We start from the raw sequence: 23,567 nt of genomic DNA, 5'->3' as shown, positions 1-23,567 counted from the left end.
GCAGACCTTCAAACCTATGGGTTCCTTCCAGAGGGCCTCTGGCATGAGCACTGTGTGGGATAGTGAACACCTCTCATCTTCAAGGACCAGATAATAGATCAGAAGGCAACAGATGTTGGAACCCTGTGTAGAGCACGAAGCAGCTCAGAGCTCACCTCTTTTCCCCCTCATTCTGCTTCTGCTTTGTGCAGAGCATAAACTACCCTCAAATTTCAGAGCCCAGAAGCTGTCCACATCTAAACTTTTTTGTGAAAATCACCTAATGCTTGTGACACACTGAATTGATGGTATTTATATGTCAGAGTTCTTCACTCTTTCATCCCCAAGTATTGCAACTGCATTATATTTTACTTAAATGACACAGTGTATTCAGTATTCTTTAATATTAAACTACTAAAACCATTAATTCAATTAATTATGCATATATAAACACACCTAACCCACAGTAGGACATTTTCAAACGTGTGAATCTCTCTCTGCAAGTGACAAAAAGAAAACTATGCACTCAATAAACACTATGCAAGACCTATATCCTCACTTTTATCACTTGGTTCTGCTAGCCCAAAACATCATTTCTTGCCCTCTTCCTCTGCAAAAAAGCACTTAATCTCATACATGCATTTAAAAAGAACATATATGCATACTTATAAAATCATCAACTCAGTGCCCCAAAAACCTCACATTCTACGCTGAAATTCTTCTGAACCACTCTCAAAAGAGCTCCCCTGAAATCCTTTCTTCATGAAATCCTAATGGACAAAAATACTTCACATTCTCATAAACACACTTAATACTTCCAGTGTATCCTTACTATTTTTACTGATTAAAAAATTTTCACTTCTCTATCACTTATGTGAAAATATGGAATGTGGGTTTTTTTACATACATGAAGTCTGAAAAAACCCACACCACTCTACTTTTGGAAATTTAATACTTTCTTGACAACTGAATCCAGGAAACAGTCCTCATTTTTGCCTAGCTTTCCAGATGATCCAGTCTGTCACAGTGATTAGTTATAATATTGCAACTATGCATAGACCCATTTGTTCACTAAGCTGATTTATTTCATTTACAAAAGTTAAGAAAAAGCAATGCAACTTTCTCTACACAGCACACTAATCAGTCATTAGGAGGGATTACTTTTTTTCCAGTAAAGAAACTGAGGAGGACAAAACTGTTGAAAGATATTAACAGAACCTGTAAAGATCATCCTTTTGTGGGGCATGGTGGTATTACTATTTCTACAAAGTTAATTATTATTGTTCTAAAAGTTAATGAAATGAGAATATACATTATGGAGTTCCTCAGGTAGTTCAGCAGCTCCCCAGCCACAGGAAATATTTGATAACATTTACAGAAGATACAACACACATCATTTCCATAAATAAATAAAAATAACAAAAAAGTGATGGTAGAGGGAAGGAAGGGGTAGGAACACACCTAAGGGAACACACTAGCTAACAATTACTTATAGCTCTGCTCTATATCTATACTCCTCTCACCCCATGGCATTTTCTCCTTTTAATAGACATACATACATACGTGTATATACATACATATATACAAACATACATAGATATATACACATACACACATATCTTTGCAAGCCAATCCAAAAATTCCTATTTTTCCATCTGCACCAGGCTTTTCTAACAGTATGGAGTTTATCATTTAAATCATTAACTTTGTAAGACTGCCAGGACAAGAGGAAAATGCACACCCTTCTATCATTGCATTTCACTAAACCAAAAAAACTCAAGTAATAGCTTCTACAAAATACAGCATACAATCTGAAATTGTTTTGTTGAATACAGTGCACGTATGGATCTGCTACTTTCTTGTCCCAGGTCTTAAACACATTTTGAAAATTGATATATTATCTGTTTCTCTGCTGTTGTTTCTTTACAGAGCAACAACAACAAAAAAAGACTAACTGGTTCAGTGAGCAATAAGCCAAGAAACAAACAGGTGCTATTTAACTGAACTGTGCTGCAGTGCTGTTCAAACGATTTTGCAATGGAAATTTCTTTTTTTTTTTTTTGTACTAGTTGCCTTACTAATGCAGCAGATTGATCTTTGACCAATACAGATACCAATCCTTCCTTCTTCTATGTCTTCAAGACACTAAATATATTATGGGATTTCCTGGTGTGTGTCTTAGACTACTTAACAACAAATGATTTTCAGCAGGAAGCATTTCTGCCTCCTTCAGCTCATTCACCACCTTCATCTCCTTTGAAGTTATTCATGTTTGTACTTTAAACAATTTCTGATAATCAAGTAGTGCAACAAGGATGCTCCTTGCAGAACAACCTAAAACTCGAACTATACATAAGAAGACAGCAACAGCCATATACAGGAATAAATTGTCATCAGGCTAAAACACATATGGAAAATGTCATAACTGCCACCCATCCCTATTTTTGACAATGCAACTGACATAATTTTAATCTACTGCTGAGGACTTACAATGCTGTCAAAGCAAATCCAAGTATCTTTGTTGTGCTCAAGGAGCATCTAACCCTGTTAAGCTTTAAAACAAATGCTACTTAAATTCAATTAGTAAGGGCGAGTTTGAGGTTGGAGGCTTGGGATTTTTGGGCTACTTTTTTTTTTTCCTTTTTTTTTCTGAAACACAGTTTTAGCAGCTATTTAGAGAAGGATTCTTCTGTGACCAAGTTAACACAGTTATAGACAAATATGCAAGCAAGCTAACTTGCATGAGTACATATGATTATTACTATACCTCTACCATAGATTCATCTTCAGCAGACTTAAGAATCAAGCCCCCGAAAGCTGAGATATACATTCAAAGTGACCAAAAGATTAAACATGTTTCTGGAATCCATGAAAAAAGGTAGAAGCAGCAATCACTTGGAACCTCGAGTGTTATATTCAGTCTCTCCTGATGAAATCTGGCTGAGCCGTTTGCTTGATCCCCACAGCTTGCGGGAAAGCTGACCTGAGCGCATCTGTTCAGGAGTAATTCAGAGAAACAAAAGGAGGGGGAAGGGATAAGGTGGATAAATTAAAAAGGAATTCAGACACCGAAATGCAGAGACTGCAATGTACCACGTAAACAAAATTACACCAACAAAAAGTATTTGAAAACAAATCAAAAGTTACACTTAAGGATGGAGCTTGGGACTGACAAAAAAACCCAGACAAAACACAAATCACAGGCTGATTTTCAGCAGTCAAAGGGGTATTACCAAGTATTACCATCCTTAATTCTTAACCTACTGCAAATGGCTTACAGTGTTTAGATTGCTGTTTTGATAGGAAGGAAAAAAGAGGTGAATGTCAAGAAAAAGTGAAGCAAATTAGAAGAACATTTTATTTTAGAGATTTCAAACAGAAATTGGTAGAAGTGAAAAAGAAAAGATAACCAGAATGCAGGGCAGTGATGGCAGAATGAAGGAAAGAGAAAAAGGTTATCTCCCAGTGTCTAATTCATACAGTCTTCTGAAGAACCTGGGTGAAGTGCTCAGAGTAAAATTGAAACCAGAAATTACTCATACTGAATATGCCAGAAGTAAAGAGAGATAATAATCCAGCATCTGGTAGGTCTGCAATCTGACAGCAGTTGGTAAGAAACCGTTTTCATTTACTCCTTAAGTACAAGGTTTATGATTGGCCAGTAGTGATCAGGCTGGCAGCTGATCAGGTTATGAAATCCCCTGCAGTTTAACAAACAATGTGGGTGCTTTAGCAGCACAAGTTTGAGAGCTGTTCTCAGGAGTTAGTACAAATTAAGCATGCTTAAAACTTTATCATGACAGCAGCAGTATTCTAGAAAAGGCAGAGTGCTGACAGGCATTAATACTAACAAGTCATAATCCCACAGACTTCTGCAACACCCCAAACAGCTAAGTAATTGTTAAAAATACAAAAATATTTATTATACTTTATTCACTTTATTCTGGATGCTGCCAGTGCAGAAACACTAAAGGCCAATCTTAATACCAAGCAGCATTTCATTTTGTGTACAATAAAGATGTTTAGTCTCTCCCTTTTTATTCTAAGGATCAGTATTGCCACCAAAAGCCCAAACTACAACACACTCTTCTGAATAAGGATAAAATTCTAGTAATTACTATATTCCCCCCAAACTACAAACAAATAAATTAACAAATAAATGCCCCACATACACATGCTTTTCAAATATTTTGATTTATGTCTCTGTAGAAAACTAGAGAATCTGGGACATAATGTTGTTCCTTATATGTCTGCAGGGTGTGTTTTTTTAAAAAAACATTATTTACATGGATATTAAGCTTGCAGATTGTCTAATTTATAAACAGAAAATTCTGGAAAAAGGATTCATTGGAAAGCCTCTATATTCATAAAAGGAATCCAGTCTTAGAAACAATACTTGCCCCACAGTTAGAAAAATAAATGTGATTAAGAACTCGAAAACAAAGCCCCTTCAGTCTAGTGAGTTACATAAACTTCAACCTACAAAAGATATTTTCTACAGAATAGGAAGCTTGGAATTGACAGTGACTTCAAAACTGCTGTTAGAAATATTTAACCATATCATAAGCAGCTCTTTGTCATCTCTACGGTAGGACTTCCAGTAGGAAGTCTGTGGAAACCTCCCCTCCCCATCCTCTGAGCAAAATCATACTACCACTCTGTGGAGCCTGTTTCAGATACTAAACTACATATCTCCCAGCTAAAACATTTTGAAGTGCTGGCAAATAAAGCTCCTCTGTTTTCACAATTCAGTTACAAAATTAAATTAAGGTACACTTTTTGGTATGTACTAAAGGTCATGCAAAATGCATATACACGTTTTCAAATAAATATACTGCAGCAAAACAGATACCAGGTTATAAAGAGAAGCAGGTCTAAGCTAATTCAAGTACTTTGAAAGTCATGACAATAGGTACTTAAAGCAAAGCCTGTGTTTTGAACAAAAAAAAACTGGCTAGGCAATTTTACAGATGGATGCTCTGTATCCAATATTACACATGTAGTACCAACAAGTTTATATTCACAATATGGAGCACAGAGCATATGTGGAACCTATACAAGTGATTCCTTGTGCATTGCAATTAGAGACTCTTAGGAGAAAGAATATTTTTCTGCCAATGTCAGCCAATGTATATTAAAAGATATATGACATAAACCATAAAGATACAGAAAGTAACTTGCTCGTTTTGATTCTAATTTTCTTCTGGTAAAATTATTTAATCGAGAAGTGGCTGACAACACTATCACATTCAAAAAAGGTTAGCTACTATGACTTTGCTTTTTCAGATGTGAGTGATAAAAGTCTGGAAGTCCAGCTGAGCTTCCCATCTGCAATCTCTATATACCTTTGAATCTTAGTGAGAAATTTCAGTAGTGTAAAATAAGTTCAAAAGTTACTTCTTTCCCACTGAGAACTGAAACTTGCTCTTAAATTTACCCTGCCACAGAGGAGACCTCTTGCTCAACTGGAAAGCTGAAATAAGTGAACTTCCCACTGTTTGGTAGAAAAAGTTCTTGATGGTGGGTTTTACCTCTGCTGGCTTGCCAACACCAACGATAATCAACTTGCCATCCTCCAGGCCAACGAGGATGTGGCTATACTCTTTGGTGACAGAAATGCAGTGAATTGGCAGTCGCATTGCTAGGGGAGAGATGCTCAGATTCAGGCTGAAATGATAAAAAAAATCACAAAGAGAAAGCACATCATGCATTTGTTTGCACGTACTGCAAAGAATTACACTGCAGTGGAAGTTGATGCCTGCAGGATGCACTACACATTTTCTCAAGGACCCAGTTTGCAATTTCAGTTATTATAAAACTCTTAAGTAATGATCTAAACATACCCCAGAATAGAGTCCCAATAACAGGTAAAGGCATGGATGGGCGAGTCAGTAAATTAGGACATTTTCACTGAAGAACAGTAACGTTAGTCTCACAACTGCCTAAGTGACAAAGATCACTCCCACTCTGTAGAGCAATGAAGCTTAAAAAGTTTAAAACTCCGTGCAGAACAGTATGAGGCTTGATCCTGCAGTTCCTGAGCTCCCAGTGACTACTCAGATTTTTGGACAATCACAGCTTGCACATGTCAGACACCACTATTCCTAAATTTTGCCAGTTCTAGTCAGCATGCTTAGGATAAATGCCTGAGAAGAAAGGGATGTGGTACAAACTCTCATTTATATTTTCTCCCTCAATTCCCCCCCAAAAGAGCTTTTTAGAAAGACAGAAAAAAGCAATGGCTTCTACCTATAGCGCTAAACAAAGTCCATTCTCTACCATTTCTACCTCTACCATCTCTCTCTCTCAACCATTTCTCTACAAGCTTTTACATTTTCACCTCAGCAACAAAATCCTGATGGTGGTACATTACCTGTAGAGGTCCCGTATGGAAAGAAATCCCTGTAAGCTGCCCATCACGATGTACTCCCCAGTCACACACAGATCTGACACCTCCTCCTTCAGAGTCTCAGAACCCAAATACTTTCCATTGATAGAATAAAGATGCAATGCATTCTTATCCTGAATAGATCAAAGACAAATCTGTCACAGAGGACTGACTGGATTAAGAGTGTATTATTAATATTTTTATTTTTATCTTACGAAGAGGAGCTAACTTGGCCAATAACCCACAGATAATATTGCTGACAACAAGTTTGTTTGTTGAAAGATGCAAAAGTACCAAGCATATATGCAATGTGCATCAGTACCAGGGCCTATATAGATTTTTAAAACATTATTCTTTGTTACTTCTTAATTTACCATCCTACCTATCCATCTAATCAATTCCAAATTTTCTGGAAATAGTAATAGATTTAATCAACGGGTCTCTATTTTATAAGGGTTTTGTTAAGGAAGAAGAGAGCACTTTTCAGCCCTGCTGCCATTCTCCATCCCACACCCTAAATTGAAAAGCAGGAGAAAATAGGTATATTTCCACAGAGCTAGATCTAGAAGTGGTTTTTTTTTCTGAAAAAAGGCAATGAATTCTTGATGGATTAAAGATACAGCTAACATAATCTTAAGTTCCTCCAGCCTGACAACACTTTGGTCTCTTCTCTCCCCACCTTCCCAATGCAGCTACCATGCCCACATCCAATGATTTTGTCTTCCAAGGAATTCCCCATGCTAACAGAAATTATAGCAGCTCTACCCTAATTACAGCAAATACACAGCTACTCAATAGACAGAATAAGCTACACTGTGAACACTACAGCCATTTTTCCAATCCAAAACTAAGAAATAGCAGTGCAGTCATTGGGCATCTTGCACCTAGGCTTCTAAGCCTCTGTTTCTGTGTATAATGGAACTTGCTAATTTTCCACTTCAAAGCAGCACTCCCAGGGAGATCAACTAACACATGCTTGGGCATTTTTCTTGCAGGTGTTTGTAGATAAAGGATAAAACTTAAAGGAACAGAATATACTTATGATTTGTCTTTTAATAAAATTTCACTGAAATTTGCTAGCAAAATTTAAAAAAGAAAAAATATAGGCACAGCATGCTCAAAAAGCCTTACTACTTTAGGAAATAAGGATAAGGTTCGGTACATTTATGATTAAAGTCTTCAGTAAAACAAAGAGAGCTATTCCATGAATGTACCTTATGAGTAGTCTTTCCTTCTATGCTGGTGTGGACAACTATGTGGCCTTCCCAGGACACAGCCAGATTGGGAACAGTCAGCAGGAGGGAACTCTCACAGGGTGGTCGCAAAGTCCTCACATACTGACCTTTCCGAATAGTGCGGACAATAATTGTCCCATCCTGCAGTGACCAAATCCAGGGAAGTTTTTACTCAGCAGGTAAGTTACCATAACAGACAGAAATCATTTAAATACAGAGGGAATATTTTGAATGCACTTAAATCCTTAACTGGGGATCAAGACTCCAAAGTAACAGGAACTCTGTACAAAGACAATTTCCCCTTAAGGTCATTTACTATAAGCATATGAAAAACCAAATGCAAACAGGGCAAGAGGAGGTTCACAGGTCACATTTATAAGTAGACATTAAATACAGTGCAGACTTGAGTTCAGCAGCCTGTCAGTGGAGTGCAGTAAGGTAGAGAAAAGTAAGCTGCACAGAACCTTTGAGGTTAAGGAAGGAGGGAAGAACCTGTCACAGAATTGTTTCTGTGAGAAGCCTAAGGTCTCTGAATAAGTCCCTACACATTAAAGCTCATCTGTGCAGAGTAACACAATGTGCTATTCTGAGGCTATGCTGTGTGAAGCAGTTTGAGACACCCTGATTTGATCAGAAACCAAGGGAGATGGCACATATCTTCTAGATGCCAAAGAAAAACATTGTGAAGTGGTCAGATTTTTTTTTTGTTTTGTTTTTCTTCATCAATTTCAAATATGCTCTATAGTTTAAGTAGAGAAGAAGCAATGAAGAGAAAAGTATGAGGATGCTTACCCTGGATCCTGACACTGCCATATCCAGTTCAGTGCTGATGCCAACACTCGAAACTTCATCAGTATGCCCATAAAGGATCTGTAATGGCTTAGGTGCCAGGCCTACAGGCACTCCTCCCTGAGAGAAACAAAAAGTGCAATGACACATTCTCTTGCAGCTGAAGGACAAACAAAAAATAAATTTCTGGTATCTTCAGTATCAGTTGTGTGAGTTTTATATTTGACACAAGCCAAAACCAAAGCCATAACTCAGCCATTCCAATTTCTATTTATTGCCTTTTATATCAGCAGCCCTATTTACTGAAATCACAAGAATGAATAAATATACAGTTACTATGTGGATGTGAAAGACAGAATTACTTAGCTGACTTGTTTCTATATTTTCAGATGTCCAGGAATGCAAGGGCCACAGTGAGCAGTTCTAACAGGAATTGTGCACTCACTCATCCATTAGATTTTTCTTTACCTGTGCATCTGGGCTTATTCAGTTCTTACAGTTTACCTGAAATTAAGCACTATCTTCACTATCAAGCCAAAGAAGCTGAAAGTCATTTTGTTTACAGTTACAGAAACTCTGTTCCATATTCTAAGGAAAAGTAAGGAAATAATCCTTCTTAATGCTGGTCAGTAGTATAATATGCAAAGGAAATCCTGCAATAATGCTAATAAAATAGACATTTTTCAGCATGTCAAAATTACTTAGTGCTTTTGTGCCAGTAAGTGAACTGTCAGGATATACAGACATTCTCAAACCAGTTCTAAGGCAAGACCTGTGCTTAGAGAGAAGGAACAGTATATAGTATAGTTTATAATTCTAAAGAGGGCTACATGATATCTGTGATAGAAATTTGACTGGTAAGTAAGCCTTGAAAGCTTGAAGAATGCAGGACTGCAGAAAAAGTGTCAAAATACAGAGCTGAGAAAGAGGGTAACAATGCAAAGCAGAAAAGTGCAATGAAAGTGACAGCATGCAGTCCACTGCTGTCACTTTGTAAAGACCAAGGTAAAACTCCCACAAGAAGAACTTAACACATACAACATAATTTTTATATATCCAGTAAAAAAACAAAACAAAACAAAAAAATTTAAGAAAAAGTAATTCTAAACAAAGATAATATCCAGGTGACTTATTTGATTTTCACTGAAAAGATACATAAACAAAATATTTCCAACATTTATCCTCACTTGAGACCAAAAGATACAGTTGTAAGCACTAAGGTCTCGCCCTTTTAACCACAAAAATACTCTCAAAGTTTCAAAGCACTTTTTGAAAGAATTATAAATACACCATAAAGACAGCTTCCACAAAAACACATGAAGCTATTCACCACTGTATTGGCTAGTGTGCCAACTTCAGTTCAAAGGTAAGAACAAGGTGATCTGACCAAATGTGCAGTCCATAACATGATAATTCCCCCTTGAAGTTAATCCTACTTGTGTATCTGTAATGCAGCATTCAGAAATGAACATTTAAAAAAGCATAACAATGGAAATAGCCTCACATTTCCAGTGTCCATACACGTGTCACACAGCCACTTTCAATGTGTCAAAGTACAAGACCAATAATGAAGAATTCTGAAACACTCCTAGTTTAGTCATCAGCACTTCCCACAGAGAAATTGCAATGCTAAAACGCAACTGCTGGAGAGAACAGCAGCCTAGAAATGTGTCCTGGTTTGGGCCAGGATAAAGGTGATTTTCTGTCTTGTACTTTTGCTTTTAACTGAGTCTCTTTAAGTAGCTGCACTTGCTGAAATTAACAGCAAGTTTCTCAGACAGTGTGTGTGCTTCTAGGATTGATAACACTTGATGTTTATAGTTACTGCTGGAGACTGGTATGCAGAGCCAAGGACACTGCTCAGCTCTGAGGAAAACATTTTACTATCCAGGAGGATAAAGAGGTCCCACCTGAGCCCTCCTCTGGGGAGGAACAGACAAGATAGATGCCAGCATTGACCAAACAGAGTATTCCATCCCATACATGTCACACTCAGTATAAGTTTGAGGGATCACGAGGGCCAAGCCAGATTTCCTGACTTCTGTGATTTCCTGATTTCCTGCTTCCCTTCCTTCCCCCGGCATCCTGGAAGGATCCCATCCATTCGTCTGCCTGTTGGTCCTGATCCGTGCCAGCCCATATCTGTGTGTTCCTGCCTCCAGTTCCCGACTGCTGCCGACTCCAGGAGTCCAGCCTGGACTTTCCCAGGGCTTGCCTGCCGCCTCGGTGGTGACGTGAGAGTTATTGGGGAAAAGAGGGGACGAATGTGGTTTCCATTTTCCTGTATATTTGTATATATTTAGTAATTTTTCATATTTATCATTACTGTTTCATTAAAGTTGTGTAGTTTAGTTTCCAACCCATGAGTCTCTCTCCCTTGTTCTCTCTCCTTTCTTTATTGAGGGGAGAGAGAGATTAATAGAGAGCGTCTGTTATTCGGTTTAATTGCTGGGCCAGTGTTAAACTGTGACAAAATGTAAAAATCCTTAAGTACAAACATAGTTCTTACTAATTTTTGTAGTCTCAAGCAGTGTGTGATTTCTTTGATTCTTCCATCCATAGAATAGAGGATAATATTTGCCTGCCCTGAAAATCATCTATGAAATCTTTAAGCCTGCCTCTACTACACTGTACTTCAGCTATACTGTAACTGATGTGTATGGTGAATATTTCACAGAAGACAATGGGATTAAAAAAACTACTAAGATAATCTATTTTAATGGACTATCTTCCCTGCAAACTTGAAAGAAAGGGAAAAAAAAAAAACACCAAAAACATCAAAGCAAAACAGAGAATGACAGAAAAGCATTCAGAAAAAACTTCTCAGAGTATGTCCAAATAACCTACCTGCTGAACTATTTGCCATATCATACAGGTAGTGTCTCTGGAGCCTGAAATTAAATGAATTCCACAGTGATCTATTGCCAAGCAGGTCACAATATCTAGATATAGGAAAGAAAATAGGACATTATCACATACATATTTAAGACTAATTTCCCACCTAATTACAATATGCATACAATATGTTAACAATACATCCTGATTTGCAGTCAGCATGAAATGTTCCTCTGCAATTAGGGATGCTGAGACTGGATTAAACAATGAAGTCATTGTACAGCCAGGTATTCCAACTGGACTTAGTCAGCTTTGCTACTTAAAAATAGCAGTCAAGCCTTATTTTGAAGAGGCATAAAAACATCACTACAATGACTAAGAAGCTGTGTTCAAGTAATTTATGTATAAATCGTGGCTCAAATATTCTTCTGTTCATACACTGCCATTCCCTTTTAACACATCTGTCTGCCCAAGAGCACTGGCTGTAATTCTTTTCAAAAAGACCCAACATCAAGGTACAACACAAAAATTTTAATTTCACAGTAGAGTTACTAACTCATGTGCCTAATGTGTTGTCCAACCAGCTTGCCCTTCGTAAGAGATGTCACTCTGATGCTGTTGTCCCAGTGTCCTCCACTAAAGAGGAGTTTGGCATCATGGGATACTGCAAACAACTTAGATGTGATCTCCAGTCCTGGTGCAAAAGGACCACTCACGTTGCGTTGTGTTCTGTAGGCAGAGGATGAACAGTTAAGAGTTATCTTAGTTCAAATCCATGCATTTTGCACTTCCTGTAAGTTTAAAAATTACTGAAAAATTCCATCTATAGAAGGAGCTATATATATGTTGGAAAAAAAAAATTCTGGTCCTGATAGCCATCAGCAAGTAGAAGCAAGATTTCACCTTTGATCCTTTCAGTCTTTCATGCAATTTGATTCTGTAAAGATAACTCATGTTCCTTCTAAAAGCCAAAGAAACAAAACCAATACATATACCTGCACTATAGTGTAAGAAATTAGGAAGACTACCCATCTCAGATTCTAAGACAAGTTTTTGTGACTGATAATTAGAAAAAAAAAAGAAGTAGCTCTAAGAATGAACTTTAGTATGTACTACTGTTTTAGTAAGGAGTTAGGTATATGGTATTTCAGAGGTAATATTATTGAACATCAGAAGATGCATTCTTAGGTGAAAACTCAGACAAGGAAAACAGTACAACCTCCCGACTGTTGAACAATTACTGTATTTTATTACTTTAGATGCATGCATCTTGAACTCTCCTCATCACTTGCTTACTTGGGATTTGTTACTGTGGTATCCCTGATGAACGTAAAATAGTTGGAGATATTTTTATCATAAGGTAGCCAACCATGAGTTCCAATAATGCAGTTCAGACTTGCTGTTACCTAAAAAAATTGAAAGAAAAATTTCTGAAACCCAGAGGCATATTTTATGCTTTTCTTTAATGGTAATGGAGCTTGCTTATGAAAGTTGCCAACTCCAGCATTCACTTCTTGAAAATTTACCACAAAGAAAAAAGCACACATCCCTCATCCCCTATGGTTGTTTTTATTTTTTTAAATAATTCCAGTTTAAATGTGTTAATCCACACGTGGTACATGGTACATATTAAAATAGGTCAGAGAAATTCAAGGGGGCTGGAAGGGAGGAGACAAACAAACAAAACCCCAGCCAACATTACCATTCATTCACTTAGTTTAAGGTGCTGCTTCCCTTCTTTGAAATAGAAATTGTCAATAGTTAACATACTAACATATGAAGTTTTAAAAAAAATTGTACTAGAGTTCTATTTCTGATAAAGTAATTAAGGAATCTAACTATTGGAGATTATTTTCATCAGAAACTTAGAAAAAACACCATGAGAATTTTAGACATTCCAAATGACATACACACAAACCATATTAAGCCAGGACAAGAAGTCTGACCTACAAAGCAGGAATATTGGAAAAGAATATTCTTTCCTGCAGAACATAGGTATTATTGCATGCAGGACAGTATGCTGACCATACATAGAGATGTAAATACAAAAAGACTCTCCTCCTCTCAACATTTGGCCATCTGCCATGGTACCAGCACTTGTATTAGTGCAGAAGCTAATTCTAGGAACAGTATGGGCCTTTGCAGTGTCTATACATCATATACAGTATTTTTTTAACATATGGGTTGGGAAGTAATAATAAACATAATGATACCATTAATAAATCAATACACTCATTTTAAAGCTGGAATGTATTGCACTAGGAAATTGCTTGCCACCATGGAAGTGGATGAAGTAGGCAACTTACAACTTACCTCACTTCAGCCTCTATTTTTTCTCATTAACTCTTAAATGCTATTCAACAAATCATTCTGCCATATCTTCAGAAGATAAAAACTTATAGCTGACACACTACACACTAAAGGAACACCTTTGGACAGAAACAGTTTAAATTGTTTCTCCTTGACTGTCTGCAGTCTAGGAATAGTACTGACACACACAACTTACCAAGATCTCTGGGCTTCCCTGAGAAATAAAGGAACGTGACTGATTCCTGGGGACAACAGCTTTGACAATGGGCACACCATCACTGATTCCCTATGAGAAAGGACATGGTTTTGGTCTGATTATATCAAGAGCTTAAGGACAAAGCTAGAACCTGTGAGGAGTTACATTCAAAGCCTCTGGAATCCATGTCAGACTTGTACAGTAATCCAAAAGACTGGTGTATATATATATGTATTTAGTTCATGCAGGTATGCCTTGTTGTCAACACCAGAAATTAAACTCTACCTCTGTTCTGATTCAGTGAGTTTAGCTACAAGGTTCAGTGAGTCCTTGGATACCACCAGTGATGTTCTTAGCTTTCCTGTTATGGTGACTAATAACTTAATATTCAAACAGCATACATACAAGCAGCCAGCAGGTAAAAATTTATGGCATTCAGCCTCTATGAAGCTAAATAAAAAGACAGAGGTTATTTTATACACATTGCATTTGAAGATATTTTCTAATTTTCCTCTAGATTGTGATCTTTTGTTTCAAGTACATCAGAAGTTTTAGATTAGACTTTAGACAATTTGAAGAAATATCTACCTCTATGAAGAATGACTTCAGTTCAGTGAGGTGTTGGAAGACATTTAGAGTAGAGGTATCATTTTTACTTAGTCTTTGCACTACCTCTTCTGCTGACAGCCTTTGCGGATGAGGCTCCTAGGAGACAATATTCAAAGGAATATCAAATTAGACAAATTTATCAGTTTGTTCAAGTCACATAAGATACAATCTTACAGGAAATCAATGGGAAAACAAACTCTTCAGCACCCTCTAAATTGAATCAATTTCTTTTGAAAACAATACACTACAATCAACATGAGCTTCATAAGTTGTAACAGAACAAAGACTTAATATTCGTAAAATTACACACCATTATCTTACATTTTTCATTTTTACAGAAGCCCTTTGTAACTCAGTTGGATTTAATTAACAAAATCTGATTGAGAGGGAACAAATACCATTACCTTTAAGAGCTGACATGGCGTTTGCCCAAAATTGTTTATCATCCCTTCTAAAGCTTTCCTTTCTTTCTCATCTGTTAAAGTATCCAAATCCACAGCCCCTGGATCACAATGAGAACAATGAAGGGTAAAAAAAGAAAGGAAACCATAAACCAGACAAATTACTGAGAACCAAATTACTGAGAATTACGGTTATGAGAACCATAAATGTTGCAAAACTTGATTTAACTGCAGCATTATCATCCTTTACTCCAAAAAAGTCTCCAAGCAATGCCTCCATACAAAATACGATCTGAGAACTCCACTAATTTTAAGTGGGATTTAAACATATCTGTAAGTGCAAGAATTAAGGCTTTTTCCTTATCAAATTAATTTAATATACTTCATGCATGCAATAAGCTGCACAGAAAAGCCACCTAAAACTCAGCTTCGGAATTAACAGACTAACATTTGCCTTGACTCCTAAACCACAAGAAATCTCTTCCTATAAATACTTTTAAGCAAGCAAATGGGAAACTAATGAAAACCTCCAAACAACTTCTAGAAACAAAATAGAAGCAACTGGAAGAGCCCCTGTTTAAAAAAAACAACAACTTTATTAACATTTGAGGTTCACAACTTTTGATAAAAGCATCAAACATTCTCATTAATGGATGATAAATTATAAATTGTGCTGCCATATTTCATCTATATTTCTGTTGCCTTATTTTATGTTACTGCATGGCAGACTCACAAATCAAGTGTGCTCTAAAACTGAAAACCCACAAGTCTGATGACAACGATAACAGAGTATACAGGTTTGTACCTTCATAAGTACAATAATAGAACACATTGAGCCCCTCCACTGCAGCTGGTCCCCTTTGCTTGTAGCCAAAAATTAAATCAATCCATTCATGTAGATGGGCAGAAACATACTCGGATTCCTAGAGGGAAAAAATGCTCTGATAAGAAGAGAAGCACTGCTCCCTTCTTGAAGTATTTACTGTTTTCTGTGGAAGAGATTTAATTCCTAAACTAAGAGTCTCCACAAACTAGTGGAGAGTGTCCATAAACCACTGTATAGGGCAAAAACATAAGAATATCCATGTGTGTCAAGGGCAGTAACCTAGACTACTGAAATGCAACTATGCAAGGGTAGGTAAGATACCAATTCTCTAATTTCATACAGAATAACCTTTAAAAAGCAAGGGAAGCCTAATCACCTAAACCTAATTTTGTATTTTAGCTCTCAGAGCAGCAAACTCCCTATTTGTTAGTATCTTCAGGTTCTTTCCTTTTTACTTCTGAGCAGTTTTGTCCACAAACTACTTTTCACTGAAAGTTCCAGTGGTACTTGCAATGTCAAATGCGACCACAACTCTAGTTTGAATGTACTCCCAGTATTTTACACATAAGCCACAGTGACAATGTGTAGTCATAGTTTACTCTTACTTTACTCATAAAATCACCATCTTACCAGAGCCTTCCTGTGTTTATAAATAAAGTCTTCTGGGGAGTGGGCCCATTTGGGAAGAACAACATCATTTACCACCTCTTTGGATATTTGAAGCCGACCTAAATTAAAACCTGGTGAATAATTTGGAGAATGTTAAGAGTTACTAAAAAATATTTCAAATATCTTGATTTCTCAATAAAGAATAAAAAGCATTCTTTTCTCAATATTTTCTCAACATTGAAAAATTCTTAATGTAAATCTCCAATACCACTGCCATAGGAGGCTATATTCCACTCCGAATGTTTAAAACACTCTGAATGTTTAAAATGTTAAAGGAAACAGGATAACATTTGCCCAAAGCACCTAGACTACTTGGAAGCTGAAGTCCCAACCTTAAAAGTAGCATTAGTCATTTACACATCTATCTGCTACACACCTGGTTTTTCTTTCTTTTACCAGGATGAAGAGTCCAAAACATTTTAAGGGCATTATTCCTAAGAATGAAGTAACTTATAGTTTAAAGAGTTGTGAATCAAGGCTTTCAAGAAGTCTAAAATCACACCAACTTTCATTGAACAACTCTAGACTCTTAAATGACTTTTGAACATGTGACTTGTGTGTTTCCAGTATTTGTACCTTAGAACTCCAGTAGACTGTAGCTGGCAGTCTAAACTAGCAGCAGCCCACATATGGAAATCCCTTTTTAGATAACGTTTAACAGATAGAGAAACAATTTCCTACGCAATAAATGTGAAAATGGCTAGAAGTCTCATATCAGAATGAAGGATTCTGCCTTTTCAGTCTGCATTATATATAAATGAAACAGCTTTTTATTCCTTCTTCTGAAGTGTACTGAAGCCTTATGTGGCTCTAAAATCAGGTGACCCAACACTGCAAGGGAATATAACTGTTACAAGCAGAAAACATGCTGGTTGCCTAGCACAAATAAAACCCCACACATTTGAAGATGTCCAAACTCTATTACCCAAAGAGCCTAATAAAGAGAATACTAATTAATCTGTATTAAATTTTACTAACTAATTAATCAGTATTAACTATTGCTAACTTTTTTTTTTAAATGAGCATGTATGGTATTTTACATTAGGTAAACAACTTTATCTCCAGACATGCATAGACCCCCAGTCTGTGTTTTAAACAAGGTTTAGGCTGCTGCATAAAACAACTGGTTTTTTATTAAACAGTTTAAAGCCAGCATGATGACTGAAGTAATTTCTACAAGCACATTATAAAGCTTAAGTAGTGTTCCACAGCATTCACAAAAGGTTGTAACATCTATTTTCAATACATGAACAGTTTTCTGTGAGAATATTCTGAGTCGTTAGTTTACCATTTTGATTCTCCAGGAACTCTGGAAAGTAGAAGAACTCTGGTATAAGTTCCTTGACATCATTGGGGTTGTCCATGAGCGCCTGCCAGGAAGCAGGAATGGAGTGGAACTGCCTGTCAGCACAGTCAAACCTGTGGATCAGAAAACTCAGGTTTGACTTTGATCATTCCTTTAGTAAAATGAAAAGGAACAAAAAAAGAAAGGTGCTGTTCATTTGCTCACAGCATACCTGCCACTTTGAAGTTGAATATGAAGTGTTGTGAAAGGTTCCACCCGAATGAGGTAATGCATGACACCAGCAGCATTTGAGTAATGTGTCCCATAGTGAAACTTATCAATCATCCCAAAGGGATCCTCGAAATTCTCATATCTAAGAAAATGAAATGTTAATAAATACAACTGAGCACTGCTATTTACATGTGGATTATTCTTACTGGAGGTAAAGATTCAAAAGGAAATTATCACATCAATCCATAAGAGTATTCAAGCTCTATAAACCTAAGGATTATAATTCTGACTTTAAAAGTCCGTAAACAAAAGACTGCTAAAAAATTTAAAAGAACACCAGATAAAGCCTTTGTATACCTGTTCTTTATATTTTTCCCTAGGCATTTGCTATCAGCTGTCAGAAAATGGATAGGGGGCATGACAGGAGTGATTAGCATGATTTTAGATAACAGACAGAACCTCCCACATCACCAGGCTGAATATTTATTACTGAAGAGACTTGTAACAGTTTCCATCAAGATTCAAGAAATAAAACATTTTAAAAAGAGTGTAAGGCTGACTGTGTCAAAATGCTGAAAAGTGATTTAACACGTAGACAGATCTCTTTTTCTAGTGACAAACTCACTCTACATTATTACACCACCACCTGGCTGATACATTTCTCTGTTACCTATTAAGAGAAATTATAGTTGAACATACTGCTAGAGAGCTAATTTCATTATAGTCAAGGATGGAGCCTCATCATTCAAAGAAAATTCTTCATGTTCCAAGTTCTCAGAATAAAGCAGGTTTTGAAAGTTGCAATACCAGATGCAATCTGGTAGGATAGCACACTCCCCACATTAGCAAAGAGGAAGCATCACTACTCTGGTGTGTGGGTGTAAGTCCCTGACATCCCTACTTACTTACAGAGGAGTTTGCTGGAAGCCACCAAGTTATATTTTATTTCAAAGATAGTAATCTAAGCTTGCAAAAAAGAGTAGGAAGGATTTATGATCAATGCTACTTCTCAGCACAGGCAGCTCAAGTCATCAGTATTATTTTACAGTCCTTATTGTGAAGCAGATATGGGACACAAGATGTCTCCAAGTTGGAAGGGTATTAAATTCTCTCTACAGCCTTCCATTTTTTCATCTCTAAGAAAGAACTGAAAATTTACAACAGTAAGTTTTGTCCTCTTAGTGCCATATAAGATAACTAATCGGAATGCAGGAGAAAAAGCAAATCAACAATCTTTGGAAATGTATCTGCAATATTATAAAACTAGTTTTTAAAAATCTCACTGTCACAACTTTATTTTTTAAATTTGTTTTTCACCTGGAGGCTCAGAAAAAACAGAGAAATATAACTGAGTGTTCAAATACATACTTCTCTTTCACAGCCTTAGCATTTTTTTCATTTACAACCCCTATGGGCTTGGAGAGATCCCTAAAGACTGCAGGATTATTCAGGTCCAGTTCTTCTGATGTATAATCTTGTAAAATCCAAGGGAACTATAAAAAGAGTCAAAGATCAAATTGAGATTTAAAAAATCCATCTTTCAAACTAGAAAAAAATAATTTGGAATTTTTTTTAATTACCACAGGATATTGAGCAAGGTCATTGTAAGTTCGTCCTGCCATTGTGTTCAGCTGCATAAGGTAGTCAAAGTTGGAGATTTCTCTATTCACCCATTTCTGAAGGACAAAAATGATAAAATGGGAGTCATTATATCAAAGATATCACTACTGCAAATCATGTCTTGTCAGTATTTAGCTGTCAGAAGACAGTATTGTCTTGGCAAGTGAATGACACAAGGCTGTAAAAATGGCATGAAAGTCCAAATTTAACCTATCCAAATAAAGTTTATTTTCCCCTTGATCATGTGACTGTGCTATCAATATTTCAGTAAAATTATGTCCCTGATTGATGCCAATACTGTTTTTAAATACAGGGCAGCAGACAAGTAGCAGCCCCAGAATAAAAAAGGAAAAGAAAAACAGAAATGAAAGAAGCAACATGAAGGCAGGTAGACGGGGACTGAGACAAAGAGAAACAAAACTTTGAAATCTATTAAGAGTCCTAAAGTCAAAACTTATAAATTGTTCTCGCATTGGCTAAGGGTACAGGAATTTGTCAACTAACACTGTCCTTGCTGTCACTCCACTATTATATTTTAAACCAAGGAACAGACAGAGCTGTATTCAGAAGGGCTGAATACCTGTCTGTAATGTGATAGAGACTTTTCATTACAGCTGGTATTTTATCCACATAAACATAGAACATGATAGCTTTTATCATTGTGAAAGCAATGAAAAATCAAAGTATTTCCTGTATTTTAAAAGTAATTTATAAAGCTTCCTCCCTCAGAGAAAACAGTACTTGTGGCATTATTAGATGGAAGAAAAAAAGTACATTTACTACATTTTAACATTTATTCATATTTAGGGTAATGCAGACATTTTTACATTTTCATTTTATAGTAATATTAATCATTCCCTTAAGAGCATATTTCCTGCTTAATTACATGGGTTTTGCTGAAAGCCCCACCATGAAAAGGCATCAGGGGACATCAGCTGCACACGTAGCAACTGAAGTTCCAAAATGTGCATTTGAGATCATACACTAAAACCAGAAACAAGTATGCTACATGCTTTCCATTGTTGTTGGAACATTTGCCATAACCACATCAGCAAACCTTGGCTCTATCCAATTACCCCACTGACTGTAAACACAAACCACAGCAATTCTGGAAAAATACACGTGCAAGTTCAGTGACTAAGGATATAGAAGTTGGCAGCTGCCATTTAAACAGTGGAGGTAGAGGAGTTAAATTAGTAGTCCAGGACATTCCAGGACTACTACAAGAAAAGGAGGAATGCTCTATACCATTTATAATGAAGTCTCATACCTGCATCAAACCTGAAGCTTTAAAAAGTTCCTGAGGAGACCTGGTTCCAGAAATATTGGGAGAACGCAGTGACAATATTCGACTATAGACTTTGTTTCGTACCTGTTAGCAAGCAGCATTAATAAATAAATATTCTGCTGACAAGTAAACAACTTCTCTGCTAATTAAAATGCAAAATAAATGGAACATCATTATACTTTTAAAACATACCTATCTCTTGCTGTGTAAAATGTCTGGATATAAATGGATATGACATCCCTCAGTTATGGGATATAAAGGTAATATAAGGTATGAAGCGATTTTGTGCTGCTACACAGAAAATTATTGCCACAGAAATCTTCTAGGAAATACTTCTGATGTTCAAATAAAATTACACTAGGGTTTTCCCTACAAAACTATAGCAAATGCTTATTTACTGAAAAAACCACACACACAAAAAAAAAAAGCCAAACAACATTCTATAGGAGCTATTAATAAACTGACCTACGAGTAGGCAACTCACCCTAATTTCTGATATTTATCTTAGTCCCCCACACAAGGATCATTCACATTATCCAGGAAAAAAAAAATTCACTAATCCTAAATCACAGAATATAGAAATAGCAATGGTTTCCAGTGTTGTGGTAAAACAGAAGATTTCCTTTTCTTTGTAATTAATTTACTCAGAATATTTTTTAAAATGTGTGGGCTTCAAGATGTTTAGATTAGCGCTGATATAATTTTATTTGCATAATTGTTTGGTATCATAACAAAGATATGAAAAAGAAGAATCTTGTTTGATCCATCTTTTAAAAATTAATCTATTTGTACATGTCAGACTGAGATTTTCACAGACTGCAATCTAGATTCCCCTAATGGCTATAACTAGAAAACCTTTTGATACTCGTATTACAGTATTACAAGAGACACCAAGCTCAAATTAGACATTAACAGTGAACTTAAACCTGACACTTGTTCTAACTACATAAATCAAGGCAATGTGGGAAACCCATACCTCCTTACTGAAGTTGAGAAAATAGTTGGTTTGATCTGTAAGGAAGATCTCCAAAGCTGACCTTCTCAGGTTGTACCGACGCAAATGTATTTCTCGAATTTGAGAAAGGTGCCATTTGAAATCAGAACCTACCCCTAGGAAGAGCACTTTGATTACTGACTTCGAATATACCAAAAACTTTTCATCTAGACATAATACAGCATCACTGCTATCAACCCAGTTTTATTACTAGAAAAAGAAAATTTTTTAATGTTACTTCATCAACACTCTTGCTAGAAATGTATTATTAACTTCAGCTGTTGTTCTGCTGAAAGGCAGGTGGAACTACCAATGGAGTGTAAAATTTATTTGTGCTTTCTGGCCAGACACACATTATATATATATATGTCTTCTGCTGACAAAAAATATGAAATAATCTTTGTTTTCTTCAAATATAAGCCTCTATGTTTAGAATTGCCTAAAGACCACCTCACTATACTGTTTGAAACAGTTCCATTCACTTTTTCATACTCAACTGTGTGTACTCTATTAAAAGTTCACAAAATTAATATAGATTATTAATGCTTTATACTACTACTTTTTAATAATTACTTACTACTACTTTTTATTCAATCTATGAGTGAAACATTATTTCTCAGGGAGAACAGTGAAGTGCCATTCAAACAGCAAACTAGAGGTAATGACTCTTTTTAGCCAGTAAACTTAATCTTTTTTACTAAATTTTTTTTTTAAACTAATACTAAGAAAAGTGAATAGTTTAACAGCTCAGGAAGTACAGTTCCCGATAGCTGATTCTGGTGGGATCAGCCAGCCACTGACCACCAGATACAATATGAATTTTCAGTACAGATCCATAACATGTCTCTTCACAATTAGTTTGACACTCATTCTCAAATAACAAACGAAACAAAAAAAAAATCAAACTCAGCATACTAAAAACAGAATGCTGAACTGCACTGAAAAGAGATACTGATCATGCTTACCTTCCTCTTTTTCAGTGCTGCCATCAAAGAAATAGATGTGCTGTGTAGTGACCTCCAGTCTGCCAGGTATCACATCAATTACTGTAATGAGTTCACAGTCTTCAGATAATATTAGCTTTTCTTTCTGACTTTGCTCGTCCTTCTCATCCCTAAAAAAATACCACTAAGTGTTACAGGGCAGGGTAGATTCTACAGTTTAAGTACTTGATAAGAGTACATTTCAGAAAAAAATCTGAACTTACTATTTCAGTCTCAGATACAATGGACTTGACCTCCCTTGAGTTATGAAAACATGAGGCCACATTTTCTTATTTAATTACTAGGTGCTTAAACACTCTGCCACAGAGCAGAACTGAGTCCTGGTTCATGTAAATAGTTATCTTCAGAAGTATTTGAAGTAATACTACTCCAAAACCTACAGAGATGACATCTCACAAGAACACATTCAGTAACTTCTTAAGGTACAATAAAATGCATTAAGTGCCACTTCTCTACTGAATTTCAAGAGTGCAGACACACACAGATGCACACGCTACATTGCATATCCAGTTGCTGGAGTGAAGCATTTGCTCCCTCTGCCCTGCTCAACTTCTCTTATTTATGTGTCTGAAAGTATAGAGAACACCCCTATCATTGATAGATAAGAACCTGTTCCCATCTGGTTTATGATAAGAGTTTCTGGTTCTTGGAGAAATAAGGAGAGGGATCAGAAGAACTGCTACCCTGCACTTCTGGAGGGCAGACTTTGGCCTGTCTAGGAGACCAGTTGAGAGAGGCCCTTGTTTAGGAGACTGATTGACACTCTCTGTTGGAAGGCTGTCCTGAAGGGCAAAGGAGTCCAGGAAGGCTGGATGCTTTTTAAGACTGAAACCTTAAAAGTGCAGGAGCAGGCTATTTCCTTCTGCAAAAGATGAGCAGGCAGGCAGGAAGACTGGTTTGGCTGAACA

The 23,567-nt window shown here is 36.5% G+C and overlaps 1 protein-coding gene across 1 annotated transcript in view; it reads right to left on the bottom strand.

Moving 5' to 3' along the window:
* Window positions 1-2,606: 2,606 nt before the first annotated feature.
* NBEAL1 (neurobeachin like 1) overlaps window positions 2,607-23,567 on the bottom strand; it is a 76,811-nt gene continuing 55,850 nt past the window's right edge. Inside the window, exons 37-56 of the mRNA XM_030454002.1 lie at window positions 22,621-22,769; window positions 21,638-21,771; window positions 20,644-20,745; window positions 19,334-19,429; window positions 19,122-19,246; window positions 17,755-17,895; window positions 17,526-17,656; window positions 16,199-16,308; window positions 15,548-15,665; window positions 14,746-14,843; window positions 14,321-14,437; window positions 13,733-13,822; window positions 12,523-12,632; window positions 11,783-11,955; window positions 11,239-11,333; window positions 8,395-8,511; window positions 7,582-7,743; window positions 6,353-6,501; window positions 5,511-5,646; window positions 2,607-2,972 (exon numbers count right to left, since the gene is read on the bottom strand). Coding sequence (XP_030309862.1) covers window positions 2,871-2,972; window positions 5,511-5,646; window positions 6,353-6,501; window positions 7,582-7,743; window positions 8,395-8,511; window positions 11,239-11,333; window positions 11,783-11,955; window positions 12,523-12,632; window positions 13,733-13,822; window positions 14,321-14,437; window positions 14,746-14,843; window positions 15,548-15,665; window positions 16,199-16,308; window positions 17,526-17,656; window positions 17,755-17,895; window positions 19,122-19,246; window positions 19,334-19,429; window positions 20,644-20,745; window positions 21,638-21,771; window positions 22,621-22,769 — 2,455 coding nt within the window. The 3' untranslated portion in view covers window positions 2,607-2,870. The remainder of the gene's footprint in view (window positions 2,973-5,510; window positions 5,647-6,352; window positions 6,502-7,581; window positions 7,744-8,394; window positions 8,512-11,238; window positions 11,334-11,782; window positions 11,956-12,522; window positions 12,633-13,732; window positions 13,823-14,320; window positions 14,438-14,745; window positions 14,844-15,547; window positions 15,666-16,198; window positions 16,309-17,525; window positions 17,657-17,754; window positions 17,896-19,121; window positions 19,247-19,333; window positions 19,430-20,643; window positions 20,746-21,637; window positions 21,772-22,620; window positions 22,770-23,567) is intronic.

Source organism: Calypte anna, chromosome 7 (assembly GCF_003957555.1).
Source record: "Calypte anna isolate BGI_N300 chromosome 7, bCalAnn1_v1.p, whole genome shotgun sequence".
NCBI classification, from domain to species: domain Eukaryota; kingdom Metazoa; phylum Chordata; class Aves; order Apodiformes; family Trochilidae; genus Calypte; species Calypte anna.
Note: the sequence above shows the minus strand (reverse complement) of the source record. Positions and strands in the feature narration are given on the sequence as shown.